Below are 20,862 nucleotides of genomic sequence, written 5' to 3' on the forward strand. Positions count from 1 at the left end.
TGAAGATTTAGCTCCCCTACAGCTTCTTTTACAAGGCACAGATGCAGCTAAATCCATTCACCTCACTAATGAACAAGAGAAATGTATACAACATCTTGGACACCTAGTATCAGCGCGATGGGCAGCTCGATGAGACATTACCCTCCTCCTCTGACTACTGGTGATTTCTCGCCCTGTCTCTGTTTTTGCTGTTATCATGCAGTGGCAAAAGAAAAAAGGGGGAGATGACCTCTTCCATGTCTTGGAATGGATATTTTTATCCCTTCAACCTAAGAAAACAGTTCAGACTCGTATGGAAGCAATGGGCGAAGTCATTTGAAAAGGTCATGATAGGATGCTAGCTATTTCAGGGGAAGAACCATTTAGTATTCACCTGCCAATGAAGGGAGCAGACCTAGAATGGGCCTTGCGAAACTCTGCTGCTCTACAATTGGCACTCTTAGGATATACTGGACAGATATCACGAGAACAACTAAAGGGGAAAGATATCCACTTTTTGAGAACGTATTCATGGATGGAAATGCCTAAGCATTCATCTGTTCCACTTCAGGATGGTCTTACAGCATTCACAGATGCAGGCAAGGCTAGTCGAAGGGCTGCTGTGGTCTGGAAGGAAAAGGAATTATGGCAGCAACACATTATTGTTGCCCTCCCTAAAGATAATTTACAGACTTTGGAGCTGCTTGCAGTTTGTTGGGCTATGGCAAAATTGCGCACGGTGGCACTGAATATTGTCACCGATTCACTCTATGTGGCAGGAGTAGCTCAAAGGATAGAGGATTCACTTTTGAAAGAAGTAGCAAACCCACGACTAAATGAGTTATTCCAACAACTTCAAAGAGCTACAAAGCAGAGGACTGCGCCATATTGTATCATCCATATCAGAAGCCACAAATGGCAGGAAGGCTTAGGAGGAGGTAATCACAGAGCAGATCAATTGGTTAGCCTGACACGAACTGCACCCATCAATCAATTTGAAGCCGCACGAATCTCCCACACTCAGTTCCATCAAAATGCTAAGGGATTAAAAAGACAATTTCGACTAACACATGCTGAGGCACAGGGTATTGTTAGGAGTTGCCCGCAGGGCAGTCACCATGGCCCTGGCCTAGGGATGGGGGTCAATCCCCGAGGTCTGAGGGCATTAGAGGTCTGGCAGATGGATGTCACTCATGTTCCTGAGTTTGGCAGGTTGAAATATGTACATGTCACAGTAGACACCTATTCAAAATTTATTTGGGAAACTACAACCTGGAGAAAGAGCCTTGCATGTGTGTAAACATCTAACAGCCTGTTTTTCTGTCATGGGAGTCCCAGAACAGATTAAGACGGACAATGGTCCTGCCTATGTCAGTCAAGTCGTGCGGAAATTTCTTATCACGTGGGGAGTACAGCATAAGACTGGAATATCTCATTCTCCCACGGGACAAGCCATCGTGAAAGAACAAACAGAACATTGAAGGATTATCTGCAGAAATTTGTGGCCATTACAGACCCAAAGGAGCACCTACACAGAACCTTGTTTGTTCTCAATCACTTGTGTGTGTTTGGAGACGACTCAGAGCCCCCAGCTATCATTCATGCTACTTGTGTAAATACTGGAGCCCCAAGAACTGAATTATCTGTCTATTATCGAAATCCGCGGTCAGGGGAATGGAAAGTCCTGCCCCTGTTTTGTTCAATGGTCGAGGTTATATGTGTGTTTCCACCCCTACAGGTCCAGTGTGGGTACCTGTGGATAACTGGCTAGCTGAAAAGGGTCACATAGACATAGTCCAGCTGGCTGGACAAAAATGCACGTCGCTCTCAGCTTATCTGAAGTAAAGCAAAATACACTGTCTTTGGCTGTCCTTGTTACACAGTAACAGGAAGATTTCGGTGGGAAAAGAATGTTGCAGGTGGGAACAGAAAACTACAGAAGAGAAACTAGGGGCGGGCTTGGTATTTAGGCAACTAACCAATAATGAGCTTAACTTTTGTAATATGTATGAGCTAATTATAACAAGGCATAAAAGGTGACTGTAAGGTACAATAAACGAAGTCTGCTGATCACTCATATTGAGCGACTGTGTCTTCCCTCCGTCGCGACAGGTACCCAGTAAGTGGAGACGTGCTGATACCAGTAGTCATAAAACTGGAACCAGAAGCTCGCCAGCAGGAGCTACATCGGTGGCAACTGGCCACACAGCCCCTGGCATTGGAGGCATCGCTACTGTTACAGAAGAGGATAGTTTGGGCCTCCCCAAGGGATGCATGTGACCAACTACGGGTGGAACTAGAGAACAAAGCTCTGTACTATTCCCTAAATGCCTGTGATTGTGGACGAAGGGAATGTGGCTGGGTTCTATTACTTTGTGGCTTATGTGAACTTGAATGGTGGGTCTCTGAATATACCTTGCAAATGGACTTAGGGTGTTTACAATGTAAATGGAAAGTTAGAGAGAGGAATCCTTTGTGGGAATTGCGAGAATGGATTAGAGGAAACCACCGGTTTGCCCGAGATCTGTTTGCCCTGTTTGAAGCTACTGAAAACGCGAATCGAGCACAGTGGCAGTGGCGGGTTTGCAGATATTTGGACAGCCTCAGGCTGCAACGCCAGACTAAAATTATAAGTAGGGAGTGTGGTGAAAAAATTTTTATACCTCGACAATATGCTGTCCCTGCCAATAAGTGGAGGAAGGCCCAGAATGAGTGGGCAAGGAGAGCTCACAGAAAGTAACATTTTTGTAGGATTAGACATGCTCAAATGGTGGACTTGGTTTATGGTCTTAATGAATATTTTACCTGTTGGCCAAGGTATTTTTAACATCTTGCCTAGGACAAACATATGGGTGACATGGGCAAATATTACAGGGGTAACAGACTGCTGTTTAAGTCTGCAACAAGCAGACAACCACTTTAGAACTTGTTTAATTGGTATTCCCTTGCAGGAGAATGAAAGAGATCTTGATAGTTTTTGGAATGTTGCAACTGTGAATCTGACTTCCAATGAAAGGGAAACATGTCTGAGTCCGAATGGGCAATTCGTTTGGCCTTCTATGCGTAATGCAGCGTGGCAGAAAACTGTTATTGAGAATTTAAATCAGCCACATCATTTACCGTTGCAGGAGTTAGACCTATTGGGTGGCATTGTGCCCGTTAAATATGTTAATGTAACTGCAGCGGGAATGTCAGAATGCGGCAACACGGTACCACCACTTCAACCTGTAGATGGCACTGGAGTAATTTGGTTTGGTGACCCGTGGCGGTTGTGGCTAGCACGCCAAGGTGAACGGGGGTTTTATACAGGATTTCAAAATCTAACTGGTTCACCTATTTGGGGTGAATTGAAAACTGGAAGCTTTCATGTAAATGTATCAGGGGGTTATCAGTTGCCACCAGGAGCCTTTTTGATATGTGGGGATAGAGCGTGGCCAGGGATTCCTTTGTATCCTGTCGGTGGACCATGTTATTTAGGGCGTTTGACTTTCTTTGCTCCACATATGAAAGACTTATTGAAAATGCCTCCACAATTTCATAGATCACAGAGGGCACTGCGCACCTTTGATGAAACATGTAATGACCGAGTCGATTTGCAGTCTGTAACAGCAAATGTCTTAGCCTCCACTATTTATGCCAGGAGCAATGACTGCATTAAATGCTAAGAATATACAAAGGTTAGCGTGTTGGGGAGAGAAAAAATTTAATCTTACATCACAGATTTTAAGTTCGTTATTGCTTGATATAGATAGTGTTAGGCATGCTACATTACAAAATAGAGCTGCAGTAGATTTTTTGTTATTAGCACATGGACAGGGTTGTGAGGATTTTGAAGGGATGTGTTGTATGAACCTTTCTGATCATTCCATATCTATCCACAATAAGTTGTCACAACTGCAGGGAAACATGAAGCATATTCTTGCTGATGATAAACCCTTCGATGAATGATTGAGAGGACTGGGGATAACAGGTTGGTTAAAGACATTATTGATGGAAGGAATACGCTTTATTATAATCATTATTGTAATGCTTTTAGTTTTTAGATGTGCTTTTTCTTGTTTAAAGAGAGTAGTTTTTAACATAACCAGTCAGGCCTGGCTTGTGCAAAAATAAAAAGGGGGAATTGTAGAAGAATAGCTGCAGAAGCGTGGCCATAGAATCCCTGAAGATCTGCACAATCCAGGCCTGGTATTAGAATAGGCCTGTAATTAGAATTGTGCTGAAGTTAACAAGAAAATAGCCTTGAGCTATTCTTGAATCCTGAGACCAAGTAACTTTGTTGTGCTAACAGGCCCTGGCTGTAACAAGCTACAGCTGTTGGGAAGGCAGGTGCAAGGCCAAGGGAGATAGGGAGTTAAATGGGAATAAAGGGAGTAGCAAACCGCAAGGCTGAAACATAGCAACACAAATAGCTGCATGGATAGAATGCTTATTTTTAGTCATGATAATTAGGGGTGTGAGAACAGCGCGTGCTTAGGGACTAATAACCAATTATATTTTTGCTTTGGGAATATGCATGTGTATCGAGTCTATATAAGTAGTGTTAGAAGCTAATAAAGTTGAGCAAGATGCATAACTCATATTGAGTAATTTCTTGACTCCGGCAAACCCTTCTCCCAACAAGGCACAAAACTGGTTACCAGTTTCATGCTTCTAGAGCAAATTAGTAACTGCAACATCTTATCGCCTCGTCTCCTCTTGCAGCCAGAACATTTTCACTTGGAGACTTCTTTCTGCGTCGTTTATGTAATGGTATTCTTATCGTTATTTGTTCCTTCCCCAGATTGACTCCCTTGGTGAGAAGTCCTTTCAGTCATCAGTTCTGATGACTTGAGATGGTGGGCACTTGAGAACTAACCACATGAGAGGGTGGCCCAGCCTGACCCAAACCGCCAGCATATCCCTGTTAATGAGATCAGTTTGGAAATTCAGGAGTTTAGGCAGCAGGAGGGGATTGCACAGGGGCCATTTCCAGCAGCTCCTCTGGTGACACATGGCTGCAGAACGAGGCGTGCTGCCAGCCGCCCTTATGCATGATGAGAAGTTCCCGACGCAGAGCCACCCCACTCAGGCCACACAGGCGCTTGGCTGCCCGTCATCCTTTATTGCTGACGGCTGGAGCTGCCTAACTTCCTGCTCGGTGGCCGGCGTGGTGGGGGTTTGGCAAGGGACCCCCAGTCCCGCTCAGCTGCCGTGGTGCTGGAGTCACTCCGAAGGGGCTGGACGAGGAGTCCTGGTGGTGCCTGGCAGAGCTGCCCATGGCATGAGGCTGGCCTGGCAGTACCTGGGGCCGAGAATCAGGGCTTAGCCCCCCTGCAGCCTCCAGGGCGGGTGCTGGCTGCGGGCAGCTCTGCCAGCCCAGGACGGGGCAGGCAGCAGGGGCACCTGCCCGGCCAGAGACACCCCAAAACGGGGTCCTGGCCCCCACCCTGAAGCAGACAGGCTGCAGTCCCACACTGGCCAGGGCTGCCCTGCCATAGCTCCCCACCTTGCTACAGCTCCAACGTGGGGACCAGCTGCCCCATCTGCCAGCCCTCCCCCTCCATCCTGTTTCACCCCTCCCCATCCCACTCCAGACCCCCTCCCACCCTGCCCGGCTGGGGGCACCAACCCTTGCTCACCCCCACCCACCGGCTTACAGAAGGGTGCCCTCTCCTCCGCAGTGCCCTGACAGGGCCATACCCAGCTGGCTGCACGAGGTCCCGCCCTGCAGGGCTGCGAGAGCAGGCAGCCGGTGTCCAGCACGTCCCTCTGCTGATCTTGGCCTTATCCATCAGGGATCCTGGCAGGAAACTGCAGCGGGAGATAGGCTGGGGGGAGCCAGGGGGAACACTGGCACCCCAGAGGTGCCCTGCCCACAATGACGTCCCCTTGGCTGTTGCTGGATCCCATCCCCAAGTGTACCCTGGCCGTACCCTCCTTGCCCACGAGCAGAGGAAGCTGCCTGTCCCGTCGGCCCCTGTAGGTGCAGCCGTCCTGGCCCAACAGCTCCACCTCGTCATTGTGCTGGGAGGGAGAGAGCAGCCTGGCTGACACATGGGGCTGAATTCAGCATCCCCAGGCAACCCTCCCACACCCAGCTCTCCCTGCAGAAACTGAGACTCGCCTACCTCCCAATGCTCAGCATCTCCCTCCCCGCCTTGATCACCCCCACCATGTCCCTACCTTTGTCATCCCTACCTGGATGGGCAGCTGGGTGTGGGGCTGGTGCAGCCGCGGGGTGCTGGGTGGTTGAGGCTGGAGGCTGGGCCAGTGCTGCAGCAGGGTAGTGAGAGTGTGCCGTCCGCCGCACTGCAGCGGCATGCTGGGGTGCCGGTGTTCAGGCATCTGCTCCCTGTGGGATGGGGCACGGTGATGTTTGGCGCCTGGCACCGTGGCACCCCGTGCTTCACCCTATGACACCTATGAATCTCCGTGACAGCTCTCTGGGATAATAGCGACATTGGTCATAAACACTGAGGTCGCTTACAAAGAAGTCGTATCGCCTTGCGGGTCAGAGTCCCCCCGGGATATTTGAAGTGCACAATTGTCCAATCCATATGCTGTTACGCGGATGCCCAGAGCCCAGATTTTGCCTCACGCTCATGTGAAACTTTGTTGGACTTTGTTTGCTGGATTTTGCCTCTGTCCAGTTTTGTTTGCAGGGTCTGGTTTAGGTATTGAGTGTTTATGATTTTGAAACTTTGTACACATGGGATCTGGTCATTCTGCTAGAGGGAGTTGGTTCTTCAGAGTTCTTTTGGGTTGTTTATTAAGATGCTGGAGCAAGTTTTGGGGTGACCCCCCACTCAGACAAAATGGGCCGAATATTGTCATCACTGGTGGCCCTTGTATACCTTAGGTGATCAAGAGAAATGGCCTAGGAAAGGGAAGCATAATCTCCAATACAGCATGGCAGTTCATGTTCTTTTGGTACATGCAAAGGACAATGGGAAGAAGTCCCATAAGTGGGTTTGGTTTTTTGGCCTTGAGAAACAATCATGGAACAAGAAGTAAATATACACTCATGATACTTGATGGTAATGTATTAATAATGATGGAGGGGAAGATAATTATTAATTGCCTTGGTGTTGTTCTGCTTGTAGTGTTGGGAAAAGGAGTTTGAAAGGGGAGAATGAAGAAGAGGATGTGCAATTTCTGGTTTCAGGGCAGTGTTGCTGGTAATAGGGAGAGATTTTTGCTGAAGGTAAAAGAATGGTGTTGGGGAAAGCTCAGGAAGAGGATGCGAGGATAAATGCCTTTCGCTGCTTTGTTTGTGTGGTAGTCAGCTCCAGATAGAAGAAGAAAGATGCAAAAAGGTCGCTGCTATGTGTGGAAATGTTTGTAACTCGATTGCTAGAAACTGCTTAAAAGGTTTATAATAACTGAGAGGAATTGGGGGGGGTGGGGTGTTGGGGGGGGTTGTGTGGTAGAAAAAGAAAAAAAAAAAAGAGCAAATAAAAAGAAACAAAATGCCCCAGCTTTGGCACTTACCCAAATCCAAAGCTCATCTCAGGAAGGAGTTTCCCGAGAGGACGAGAACGTGGAAGAGGACAAAGAGGAGGAAATCTAAGGACTAGAGTCCCTCTGGAGAAAGATCAGTGTGTGATTTGAGAGGAAAAAGAACACGGGGAAAATAGATGACTAAGGAAACAATCAACTAATGAGATACCCCCACCTGCATCTGTTGCAGAGGCAGATCTGCCTGTGATTGGTACAGAAGATTCAGATTGATGGGAACAGGGGTCTGAAGGAATTATACTTACTGCCCAGCTGAAACCCTGGCTTCAGTTAAGCTGGGGAGTGAAACAGTGACTTTCTTAGTTGGTACAGGAGCAAGAGTCTGTGCTAAGAGCTGTAAAGGACCTACGAGGAAGTTGTCTATGTCAGTGATTGCTGCCATAGGAAATTGAGAACCCAGACCTTTCTTTACACATGAATGATCATCCATGGCAGAATGTCCCCTGCCTCTGATGGGAAGAGGCTTATGGAAGGAACTGGAGCACAGATAACTTTTGATCAGAATGAAGGTGGGGTACATATTCCACAACAGAATGCCTGGAAGGCACAGTTATATCTGGAATATTACTCGATAACGAAGAAAGCTGACTATAAGGCAGAGGAAATGGAAGCCCTCTCTGAAATCATGAATACAGCGATTCCTTTGGTCTGGGGAACTGAGCAGCCTGGAAGAGCTGAATCAGCAGAACCAGTAAGTGTGGAACTGAACGTGGGAGTTGAAACTCCCCAAAGATCTTTCTCAGCTGGGAAAAACCCCGACCAAAATAAGAAACACTACTTGGGATTGGGTTGGGGTTTGATGGCAATGTTGTGGTGTCAGTCACAGAATTCAAGTCTGGAAGGTTAGCCTCATGCTGATAAAGCTTCTGGCTGGCTTGTGATGGGCAGCTCTAGGCGGTGGTGGGAAGCCAAGTGGGAAGAGTGAATGTTGTGAGCCCTGCACCTGAAACAGCCAGCAAAGAGTAGGAAAAATTTCTCCTGATGCTGCTGAGGGCTTGCTTATCTTTTGTCTTCATTCTTCACCTTTCTGTCCTTTTTTCTTTAATCTTCTGGCCACCAGAAGCCTCTTGCTTCTGTCTTTTAGCGTTTCTTTCCACTTGTGCTGTCACCCCACCCTGCACAGCCAAGTTCTCCCTTCCTGGGCTTTTGGTTTTCACTTGCTGGCCAGAGCCTGCAAACTCAGAGTAATCTGGCACATGTTGGACAAGGGAGCATTTCTCATGCTGCCGCTGACCTGCTCATCCACTGAACAGCAGAGCAGATGCTCTGTGGTCGCTTCAGCAACATGCACTTCCTCTTCCTCCAGAGAGGGGATGGTGAAGCCTTTGACTCCTGTGAGAATCCTTAGGGGATGTCTGCCGGTTGGTTGGCCTCAAGAGGGGCCACAAGGCCAAACTTTACTTTGTGTTGAGCGTGCATAAATGCTTTCCTTTCTTTCTGGCCAATTTTTTAAAGAATGGGTAGAACACACACACACACAGGCAGGCAATTGAGTGGAAGCATGCAAGTGCCTTTGGGCCAAAGGATGGCAATCGCTTCAGCCCATCTCTGCGTGTCAGCACATCTCCACCTCACCAGCGCTGAGTGGCTGCAGCCATCACTGCTCCCAGCCCTCGGCCATGGGGCCAGCCGGCACCAGTGCCATTACCAACGCCACTGTCAACGCCAGAAGCACCTCTGCCCCTGTGCCACTGCACCATCAGCGCTGGCAGCTGGTCCGGGCGCTCCTGACCTGTCTCCTGCATGGGGGCAGTGCCCAGCAGACCCGCTGGCACATGGTGGTGGTGATGCGGGGCCAGTGCTGCTGTGGGATGGCCAACCTCCCGCTGCGGGCTGGGGCCGGCCGGTATCCAGGGAGTATGCCCACAGCCAGCGGGGCTTCGTGGTGCCATTGCGATGTCACTAGTGACGTGAGCCACTCTTTTCACCATCTCTTCTTTCTCTCCCGTCCTTCCCAAGGCTGAATCCCTTAATTAGGAATCTCTTCAGTCATCAATTTTGACAACTTTACAAGGGGTCAGCTTGACCTCACCTTTGTGCACACAAGTCTTACACATGCAGTTCAACACAAAATGAGAGTTTAGCACTCACTCAGAGGGCCCTAATTTGGGAGTTTATATGACAGAGACAGTGCTGCCTCCCTGCCCACCCGGTGATCTCTGCTGCAGAGTTGCTTTGGGTTTCCTTGCCCACTCTGTTACGGAGCAGCCAGAGCCAGCAGGCTTCTGAACACTGTGGGATTTCTCCTTTCAGATCTGGTTGATCTGAATGAGGTGGGCACCTGGAGGGCTGCTCCTATGCTAACCTAAATAGAACTTCCCATGTGCGTGCAGCTGCATTCCAAAGAGCCAGACACGCACATACACACAGAGAGAGTGCCACAATGAATGTGAAGGGCAAAACAGATTGACACAGACAAAGCAATGCCTTGACAAGTATCCCTGCAGATGTAACCACTGCTTACATCCATGTGAATGCAGTCCATGTGGGGCCTTCTAGAAGCAGTCCCAGGAGCAGCATGTGCTACACTTGAAGACACCTTAGCACTTAAGTAGTGGTAGGCATCTGCTAGCTGCGTGCCTCCTGCAGTAGGTTTCTGGTGTTGAATTTCTCTTTCCTAGGAGTCATACTGTATGTCTTGTTCTCTGTAGCCTTGGCAGCAGATGTCAGAGTTCAGATAAACTCCACCTGTGAGCTGTCATCTCAGTTGTTATCTGGTGTACTGATGCAGTGTCTTACACTAGAGGATAGGCACCTCCTCATCTGTGTCTGAAGGCCTTTGCTAATTCAGAGTACTACTCCTGTGCAAACAGAAGGGTTTTGAGGGAAAGGTGGGGTTTATACTCCTGGCATAGAGGCACTGTAGATCCACTGTTACAGTGTCAGCCCTCAAACAGAATGTGCTGGGAAGGCGTTGTGCTTGCTCCTCAGTAGTACCACTGAGCAGCGTCTAACTTGCTTTCCCTGGCTCTGTTCCTGTGGATCTGCCAGTGCAGGCAAGGCTTTTCACAGATGCTTGGTTCTTCTGCTGCAGGCTTCAGCGACAGTTGCCATCCCCAAGGAACACCACCATTTTGTCATTGGAAAGAATGGTGAGAAGCTGCAGGACCTGAAGCTCAAAACTGCAAGCAAAATGCAGATCCCCCACCCAGATGACCCCAGCAACCAGATCAAGATTAGCGGCACTAAAGAAGGGATTGAGAAGGCCCGGCACGAGATCCTGCTTATCTCTGCTGAGCAGGTACCTCTGTACTGTGATCTCTCTCATGGCATTAGCTGGTCAGCTATTTTGCTTCCCCATGGTATAGTCGAAGTTTGTAGCCACCATGGCTACAGTCAATGGCTAATGTTAGCCTGAATGGAGACGTATACTGTGCCACTGGCTGTATGAGCACCACCGCCATGTCCTGCAACTTCTTGTGCTGTGTTTTGTCCATCTCTGAAGTCAAAACAAGCATTTGATAGTTGAAGTGAAGCGTCTTAGGTGCCAGCTGAGATAAGGCAGGAGATCACAGGGGTGAATATCGTAAATAAGGAGCAGTAGCAGCAACTGTATTTGTAGATTGAAAGAGGTGGAGATCTACAAGCCCGCAAACTGAGAAGGTTGCTTGGGCCAGAGTGTCAGGCAAGACAGCCCTGGGAACTTAGCTGTGCCTGGCAGAGACTGTAATATAGAGGGCAGTTCCCACCAAGGTCTGTTGTGGGCTCTTCCAGGATAAGCATGCTGTGGAGCAGCTGGACATGGAGAAAGTGTACCACCCTTTCATTGCTGGCCGTTACAACAAGCTGGTGAGTGAGCTCATGCAGGACACAGGGACATGCATCAACATTCCTCCACCCAGTGTCAACAAGACAGAGATAGTCTTCACCGGAGAAAAGGAGCAGCTAGCCCAGGCTGTGGCTCGAGTTAAGAAGATCTATGAGGAGAAGGTATGGATGGTCCATAAAGCTTCCCACCTTCCCCTGGCACCTGCTCCTAGGCACTCTTCCCTTCTTGTTCTACTTTTGCGCATCCCTCTGTTGCATCTGGCTCAGCAGCCCTTGTAGTACATGACCCCGAATCTTACTGTTTCCTCACTCGGCAGAGTGGGAGCTGGGGAGATAGTATCAGGGAGGTGACAGATTTCTCGCTTTTCTGTATCGTGGGAATTAGTAGGCCACCAAGTGCTCCCCTGGCTCTTGTTCACACCAGTGCTACTAAGGAAGGATAGAAGTGTGAAGTCTACAGTGGTGGCCAGCTGACAGTGTCAAAGTTGCTACATAAGTAGAAGTTGTTGAAGAGTGAATGTCACTCCAGTTTATTTCCCACAGCCAACGCTGCTGTGAATATCCTTGTTGTGGGCTGTTGGGCTGTTTTTCCTCGTGGTTAGGTCTGCATTTGTACCAGTCTGGATTTCAACAGGGATAATCAGCTTATAGCCTGCATAGTGTTGCATTACAGCACTGCCTGGGAGACGGCTGGGAGTTGAACCCTGTTGTGCAACAGGGGGGATGGGGACAATGACATGCCTGTGTGCGTTTGTGGTCTCTTCCATGTCGTGTCCCAGGGAGCTTGACACAGCATGCTAGTTTTGTACTTCCCCTGTGAATTTTTGAGCACAAGGCTTTCTGTAGGCAGAGGTCCAAGGGGTGCTAGGGTACTGCCAAGCCCCTGTGCTCAGCTTGGCTTTGCTCTTTGCTGGGTGCAGAGTTTGACTGCATCTTGTGCCTCTTCCTTTCACTCTTGTCCTTCCCCACTCCCTTGTGATTGATGCCTCAGTGTCTCTGCCCCTACAGAAGAAGAAGGCTACTACCATTGCAGTGGAGGTGAAGAAGTCCCAGCACAAGTATGTCATTGGCCCCAAGGGGAATTCCCTGCAGGAGATCTTGGAGAAGACTGGAGTCTCTGTCGAGATCCCACCCACTGACAGTAGCTTGGAGATGGTGATACTGCGAGGAGAGCCTGAAAAACTTGGGCAAGCATTGACTGAAGTCTATGCAAAGGTACTGACAAGATGGGCTAGGCCTTCTTTGAAGGTCCCATGAAGATACATTTGTGAGCACTGACAGGTGTAGTGGGGGTGGACTCTCTTGGGCCATTAGAGGTGCAGCTTAGAAGTCAATACCGGAGGTGCAGCATGGGAATTGAAACGGAATTGTTGTGAAGGCCTCTTCCAGTTTGTCCATCAAACAGCTTCTCTGTTTTTCTGTCTCTCAGGCCAACAGTTTTACCATCTCCTCGGTCTCTGCCCCCTCTTGGCTTCATCGTTTCATTATTGGAAAGAAAGGGCAGAACCTGGCCAAAATAACTCAGCAGATGCCAAAGGTATGGATGAGCTGGTTAGCTTAGCACCCCCAGTGTAGAAAATGGTTTAGTCCAGATCACTCGTCACGGAAGAGAGAGATGTATTCTAGCATGGGTAAAACCAGGGGGAAATGGCACAGATTTTTGCTATTAAAGGGAACCCTCTCTTTTACTGCTGCAAACACTGCTCATCCTATGTTATTGTCCTGGGTTGAGCCCTTCCAAGGAAGCTTTATGTGGTGCTGTTTTGAGAACTGATGTAGTAGGATACCTGGAAATGCCAACTGCAACAAGGCTTCTCCCTGGTGAGTTAGATGGTATCTAGATAAAGGCTAGATGAGTAACTTCTCCAAAGCCCTTGCAGACTCCGAGACAGCACCAGAGCCTTGGGCTCTAGGCACTGCCATATGGCCAAAATTGTTAAGTTACTGACTCATAAAATTGTGGGCATTTTGTTTGGGTTTTTTGGGAAGGAGCGCGTCTCTTAGTGGCAGGGATCAATGGTGTAGGCCTGACCAACAGCATTGGCCTGGCTTGGATCTTGGAAAATTCTTAAGAGATTCATCGTCTTTCATCTCAAGGTTCACATCAAATTCACTGGAGGAGAGGGTAACATCACTTTGGAAGGACCTACAGAAGATGTGCACGTGGCTCAGGAACAGATTGAAGTCATGGTCAAGGATCTGGTAAGCTGGAGTTACTAGTTCCAGTAAGAAACTGGGGGAAGAAGGGGCAACAGAGCAGAGGTGATGAGGGGTTTATCGCATCCATATGATGTCTTGACATGCTTAATCGAACTTGCAGAAGACAAATTGTGTGGCAGGTGGATGACACCCCTTGGTTATGAAACTCATCCATAGCATTCTTGAAAAGTCAGCATTAAATTTTTTTGGTGCAGAGAAGGAAGGATTCTCTTTGTTATAGCTGGAGAGGCATATAAGTAAGTCTTTTCAAGGTTTCATGAGCACAATGCTCTCTTCTCAAACCAGAGGAATGCTTGTGCTCTGCTTAAGAGCAGGAGAAGTGCTTGTAGCTGATTGCTGGTGTGTCAGTGCCAATACGGGCAGTAGGCAGTTACTTAGGGCACGAGACAGAAGCAGTGGCCTACCCTACCTGGCCCTATACAATTCTTTTTAGATCAACCGGATGGATTACGCAGAAATCAATGCTGACCACCAATTCCACTGACACCTCATTGGCAAGAATGGAGCTAACAGTAAGTGGAGTGCCTTTCTAGTCCTTCCCATGCTCACACTCTGTGTTTAGTAGATCGTATCAGGGGCTCTGTAGCTCACCCAGTGTGCTGTCTTCATCACATTTCCTCTGCTTTTCTGGAGCGGTGGTGGTACAAGGAGAGAAATGGGCCATGAGGCCTTGCGATGGCTTTAATGTGTGAAAGTATCTTGGGAGCTTGAACAGTAGCGGAATTGCTTTAACGTGTCCTGGAGGAAATTTGTTGATTATTTTTTTTTAAGCATTGCTCTGTGTGAATTACATTTTAGCAGCCAGCTGTGGGTGGTGGAAATCTGCTTGGTGAGCTTCTCTCTGTAGAGGAATGAAGGCAGTGGGTTGATTAGCATTGATAACATGCAGCTGTGGCCTTGCCTCAGAGGCAGTGGGTTGATTGACACGGATGATGTGCAGGTGTAGCTGGTTCCCACTAAGTGGTTAAATAGCCCTGTGGATTGGGGGGTGGGGAAGATGAAGCAGTGTGGTCTGATCTCTGGAGGAAGGTGATATAGCACTGACAGTAGAGTATGACCAATGATAAGGCCTTGCTTGCTGTCTACTGGTTTGATTGTGCTGCAACATCTTCCCCAGCAAAGAATCTGGGGTAGAAATGAATGGTTACCTTCTGCTCTAAATGTGATACTGTTTGGGGAAGAAACATGCCTCGCTCTGACAAGTGAGCAATTGGCTCTGTAGATGCCACAGTATTTACTTGTACAGGTTCTTGTATGGCACAGATCTGCTCTCACTGAACTCCAGGGTGAAGAGGCAATTTCCCCTGTCTCAACCCTACCCCACTGAGCCCTTCTCAGAGGTGGGTTTACTTCTTCAGCAGCCTCTGAGCAGTGATAATCAAGGTGCTTTGCTTGTAAGTCTTTGCCTAGCAGACCGCGTCACCACAGTCCTTGCCTTGAAGTTAACAGGATCAAGGACCTCTACAAGGTGTCTGTGTGCATTCCCCCAGGCAACGAGAAGAGCAACCTGATCAGAGTTGAAGGAGACCCACGGGGGGTCCCACAGGCCAAGAAAGAGCTGCTGGAACTCTCTTCCTGTAAGGTAAGTGGGTAGGATGTGATGTCTGGGAGACTGCAGGGTTTGGGCTCTCGTGTTCCCTTGTAACCTTCAGGTGCAAGTGTGTGCCCCTTGCCCACCGAGCACTTGGATCTCATGACAAGTGCAAGTTCCTCTTCACAAATGTCTTCCTCTGTTCCCTCGGGTAGCCCTTCTCTGTCAACCTAGAGTGAATTTTGTCTAGAGAAAAGAGGGACAGTGCTGGCAAACTGTCGGGCAGCAAACCGGTAAGTAAAAGTATATGGCTCTCCAGCTGAACACTCAGTGTGAGCTCTGTTCCCATCAGGAAAATGAACGCACAGCGGACCTAATCATTGAGCAGAAATTCCACCGGACCATCATTGGGCAGAAGGGTGAGCGGATCTGGGAAATCTGGGAGAAATTCCCAGAGGTAAGGCTTTTTAGGAGATGAGGAATCCAGAGGGGTTATTTCCTACATGGCTAGTAGGCCTATTGTCACTGAAGTTGTAACTTTAGTGGCTCTGTAGCGCAAGTGTCTGAGAAGATGGTTCTTTTAGCCAGAGGCCGCTAACACGGTTCCCCTTTTCTCAATGGGAAAAGGGGATGTGTAGGATCCCCCCAACCTTTGCATGTCTGACACAAGGGTTCTTGCATTTGCTTGAATTGACTGTAAATGACCACCTCCTGCAGGTTATCATCAGCTTCCCAGACCCTGCACACGAGTGACATCGTCCAACTTAGAGGTCCCAAAAATGAGGTGAAGTGCACAGAGTACATGCAAAAGATAGTGGCAGACCTGGTAAGGAGGTCTTCTGTCTGCTGTTCCCTCCTACATGCCTGGATAACCCTGGGGCAAAGCAGAGCTCTGCTGGCTTGGGTAGAGCTAAAACACCTCAAGAGGAGGGAGCTGTCAACGCTGTTTCGGCTGAATAGAGGTGGGGGGTAGTACCTGTTATGTGAAGGCTATAGGAGAACGTACTTGCCTTTGTTTATTCCTACAAGTCTCTCAGAACCTCCTGGGGTCTAAGCCTATTGTCAAAAGCTTGTTTATCAGAGTTCCTGAAGGTAAGCCTCACTTGCCACAACAGTGTAATCTTCAGTTCTCCCTTCCTTTCTCCCTTGGGTTGAAAACAGCTTTTCTATTTCTGTCCCCATCTGCAAACAGTTCCACAAGAAAAGAGGCGCCAACATCAAGAAGGTGAACTATCTTTCCTAACTCAAGTGCTTGTGATGATCACTGCCTGCAGCAAAATCCCACTGGATGCGCTCTCCTGCTCATTGGTGATGTCAAATATGGCCTGCAAGGGCTTTTTTTTTTTTCTGACATGGGACATTTCTGAGATCTTTTTTTCCTTTGTGGCAGATCCATAAAGAAAGCAACACCAAAATTGATCTCCCAGCAAAGAGCAGCAACTCAGAAACGACTGTTATCACAGGCAAGAGAGCAAACTGTGAGGCTGCTCGCCACAGGATTCTTGTCATCCAGAAGGAGCTGGTGAGTGAAGCAACTGGCCTTTTGCGGTTGAGGGACTGGAGAATCTTGCTAGAAGACACAGATACAGATGTGGTTGTAATGGGTGAGGGCAGGGAGGAGACAAATGTGTCAGTCAGTTCTTGACTCGTAAACTGAAGTTTGTGACTGCTCCTGTCAGGAGTAGCCAGTCTCAAAGCCCTCTGCTCAGGCATTTCTTCCAGATCTATAAAGATCCTAGCAAGGTGGGAGAGGGTAAGCAAAGTGGGTGCAAACACATTTCTGCAGCTTGACTCAAGAGGCTGGTGCTGTCCTCTCTTAGGCCAACAGCACAGAGGTGGAGGTCTCTTCCTTCCAAACTGCACAATTCCCTCATTGTTGCCAAAGGCTGCTTCATCTGCTCCATCGTGGAGGAGTGTGGTGGAGTCCACATCCACTTCCCCACCAAGAGCTCTGGCAGTGACACTGTGACCATCAGGGCCCCAGCCCAGGGTGTGGAGAAAGCCAAGAAACAGCTGCTGCACCTTTTGAAAGAGAACAAGGTCTTAATAAATAAATAAATAAATGGCAATGCTCTGTTTGTGTTGAAAGGAATGTACTCTGAATTAGAAAAGATAAGGTGGGCACCTGAAGGAGAGAAGACCAAGTCAGGAAATAGTTGAAGAAAGAAAATGGAAAGGTCTATTCCACCTAGATCCCCCCCCCTATTATGAATGGAATGATTGGGTGTCCAAATCAAATGACTATGTATGTAAAGATGTTGTGTAACCTCTCAGGAAAACTGTATAAAATACCTAACTTTTCACTGAAAACTTGGGAGCTAGTTTGTCGGGTGCGAATCGGCTAGCTCCCTGACGTTGCACGAAATAAATAACTTTGCTGCTTAAAGACAAAATTGGTCTGTGAGCAGTTACTCTGTGCCATTTTGGCATCAATTTGGCGAGCCAGGCAGGAGAACTCTCCGCCACTGCTGGAATCCAGGGGCCTGGGGACCCTCGGGGCCCTCAACTAGATCTTCTGTTGGTGAGTCCCCTACAACTGGACTTCTCACACAAGTGGACAAGGACTTCTACGCAGCATTAAAGGTATTTATATTTATTCTTTGTTTTGAATATTTGATTGTCTTAAGGTCTAGGAAGCTGAGAACTTCATTTAGGGTGTCTTAAGATTTGGGGAATTCCTAGAATGTAACAACTGACATGGCGCTCTGTGTCTTGTTTGTCTGTGTTGTCCTGTTACATGTTCAAAATTAGTTATGAATTGTGAGTAAAAAATATTCTAGTAATTCTAGGTGAATAGCTGAAAACTTAACATGCTGCTTAGGGCCAGAAAAAATGAGAACTTGGGTTTTGGCAGTTGTTCATTGAAACATGTACTTTGTGTGCTAACGCAAACTGTCAGTGTTCCTAGAGTTGTATGTAAGTGCACAGTACCTTGTAACATACTGCCTGCGTGGCTGAGGGCTGCCCGGCGAGTGTGATTGTAAAAGAAGAGACTCGAACTCTTACGGGTTACTCTAGGTTTGCATGTTTTAATCGGTCCAGCAGCGTTGGGTCACCTCCCCAGAGAGTGACAAGCTTACAAGATTTTCAGTCACATATTTATAGTATCTACCTAAACATTACATAATCTCTTGATTCCATAATAAATCTTCTATCAGTTCCTATCTTGACGGTTGGCTTAACAAGTTGTTCTGTATCTTGATCACTTTGCTATTTTGCTGCTGCTTTCAAGGATGATTGCTTCAGGTTCCGTACGTCCCAGTTCTGAGTAATCACAATAGACAATCTCCATCGTTTCAGCCTTCTAAAGGGCAGGGTCTCCTGTTCTATAAAGCTCCTTTGAACTGTCAGGCATAATCTTATTAATATTAAACTTTTGTCTAGCATCTATCAGCTGACTGCGCTTGCAGTCCTGGTTTGGGCTATACAGGGGACAAAGCTGAGGTGTACAGCCTACAGTAGCACTGATCTGGCATTTTCCTCCAACAGTGATGTGTGTGATAGACACAGTTTAACTGCAAAGCAAGTCCTGATCTGTGTTTCCATGTTGCCCGCAAGGGGGGCAGCCAGAGACAGATGGAGTGATTGAAAAGTCAATGTATGAAGTGGTGGAATGCAATATTAGATACTAGAATGGGGAACTATGGACCAAACACTAGAACAAATATCGTTTGGGAAAAGCACGGACGCAGGGGCCCAGGTCAGTAAAGGGGAGTCAGAGGTCTTGGGAATACAGCCTATTAAACCCTGTTCCACAGGCAGTAACATTCCATTTGAGAACTGAAGAGCAAGTCAGGAAGATCCTTTCTTGCTGTGGCAGGCTGCTTGTGTAAGGCTTTTATTGTCTGCTGCGGGTGCTGGAGTAAATGAAAAGAACCAGTCTTTTGGGCAGGAGTGCTGAGGCAAGGCACTCTGCAAAGCGTTCCCCAAAGCAAGGGCAACCAAGTCATGCCTTGTCCTGGCTTTGTGGCTTTAGCAGTGCTTTCTGGCTCTTACCGTTGCAGGTGCTGTTTTCCCACCTGAAGCCCTGGGGCTCCTGGGTAGCCACCACCTCCCCAGCCCGCAGCTGATGTCATCAATAAAATGATCTTTCCTCTCTTCTGACTACGTCTGCCATGCGATAATTGGGGACTAGGCAGATATTGTTTGGTGGTGCGTCCTAGGGGAGGACTTTGGGATCATCCCTTTGCCCAGACTCGTTGCCAGTGGGCATCACTGCTGAGCTCAGGTGCTTTAGGACTGACACCACAGCACAGTCCCACAGGGAGGTGGGGGCTGGATGGCACCTCTGGAGGTGTCACTGTCCTCTCGGCTCCTGCTCGGATTCCGGCTAAGACACAGCTTGTGCTCAGGCTCGATGGATGCTCCATTGGGGAGCAGCGCCATTAGCTCAGAGCCAGGGCAACACGCAGGCAGACACGGTGCCGCTGCTGACCCTCACCTGCAGCTTGCTGTCCCCTGCGGCCGTCATCCCTGCACACTGACTGCTGGGCAGTTTCTCCAGATGCCCACGCTCAGGGCAATGGTATAAAGCAAACTGCCATGCTGGCCACTAGAAATACGTCGGCTCACCCAAAAAGCTTTTCCATCAGCTCCAACAGCAGCTGGATCACTGAGGCTTTTGTGCATCCCAATGTGGTACGGGAGACGCCCGCACCCTGATGGAGAACAAAGGATGAGCACTCTCACCATTAACCAGCTCACTATAATGCTAATAGGCTGTTGTGGTTTAAGCGGGGCCGCGCTGCTTGCTTCCTCCCTCCCCAGGGGGATGGCAGGGAGAACTGGGAGGCTCAAAGGGAGAAAACTCGTAGGCTGAGACCAAGGCTTTGATGTGTGCAGGGGAACATGCTGGTGGAGTTTGTGATTGAAAACTGCAGCGACATCTTGGGGGAGGAGGTGCCAGCACCAATGGACAGGTGCACAGGTATGAGGAGGGGCTGAGGGTTTTCAAAATCTGGGGCTTCTGGTCCTATTCCTTATTGTGCTGCTGGTGGATTTTGGTTTAGGTGTTGTCCACTTCCACGAAGTCACTGCTGCATGTGTTTTTGTGTTCCAGAAGTGAGTTTGGAAGATCAAAGGAGCCATGCAGGTGAAGTAAATGCAGAGCCCCAGGCAAAAGACTTCTTGGACACAGCACCCTCTCTCTTCATCCTCTACAAAGAAGCAGGGGCAGGTATGGTGGTGACATCAGAAATAGTAGAGGGATGTCAGGGCAGCAAACACTGACACGTTTCTCACGTAGCAGCCTAGGACCCTAACCCTAATACGCATGCGCAATAGTGATACTGGAAAATTAAGGACAGCGCATGCGCAGAATGGACTTGATGCCTAGGGGCGTGGTTTCCAGCGGGTCATGCGCATTACGAAATCGGCTTTTACGCATGTGCAGTGGGGTTTCTGGCAAACTAAGGGCAGCGCATGCGTAGAAGTGGCTCGACTGCAACGACCAGGGGTCGCGTCACGCCGTCGGTAGCATCTTTCCCGCGCGGAGGACACGCGTTCGAGCCCCGTGGTCTGGTACCAATTTTTGGTCGCCAGATGGCAGCAGCGCTCCACCAATCGGGCGGCTGCAGTACCTAAATGTTTTCGCTAGGTGGCAGCAGCGCTCCACCAGCTGGGCGGCTGCAGTACCCAATATTTTGTCGCTAGATGGCAGCGGCGCGGCGAACACGGGCCAAGATCTCAGCCCAGTTTACGCCACCGGAGCCCGGGAATGCTCTCTGCGGCTGCAGGGTTCACTTCGCTCTGCCCTTTGCCCACTCGCAGCCCGGGCATTAATACTTTTTGCCTCCGTATGCAAAAGCACCCACGTGCCTCAAGCTGTTAAATCCTTTCTGTATGACACATTCCATTTTGCTCTG

General features: G+C 48.7%; 1 protein-coding gene and 1 long non-coding RNA gene across 2 annotated transcripts; one reads left to right on the plus strand and one right to left on the minus strand.

Moving 5' to 3' along the window:
* Positions 1-4,654: 4,654 nt before the first annotated feature.
* Positions 4,655-9,765, minus strand: LOC130147374 (uncharacterized). The gene is made up of 3 exons (XR_008821223.1): positions 8,714-9,765; positions 5,611-6,313; positions 4,655-5,263 (listed from the first exon to the last, which is right to left on the minus strand). It is a non-coding gene; the product is annotated as an uncharacterized LOC130147374 (long non-coding RNA).
* Positions 9,766-9,862: 97 nt separating this feature from the next.
* Positions 9,863-17,026, plus strand: LOC130147621 (vigilin-like; the record flags this gene model as incomplete). Its single annotated transcript, XM_056335060.1, is given in 15 exon segments — positions 9,863-9,868; positions 10,514-10,720; positions 11,194-11,409; positions 12,256-12,462; positions 12,677-12,784; positions 13,345-13,449; positions 13,901-13,979; positions 14,910-15,049; positions 15,351-15,455; positions 15,716-15,744; positions 15,746-15,823; positions 16,148-16,223; positions 16,389-16,520; positions 16,819-16,844; positions 16,846-17,026. Coding segments are annotated over 15 exon segments (1,695 nt in total), but the record flags the coding sequence as incomplete, so codon positions are not given.
* Positions 17,027-20,862: the final 3,836 nt, after the last annotated feature.

This window comes from Falco biarmicus, chromosome 4 (assembly GCF_023638135.1).
Source record: "Falco biarmicus isolate bFalBia1 chromosome 4, bFalBia1.pri, whole genome shotgun sequence".
Taxonomy (NCBI): domain Eukaryota; kingdom Metazoa; phylum Chordata; class Aves; order Falconiformes; family Falconidae; genus Falco; species Falco biarmicus.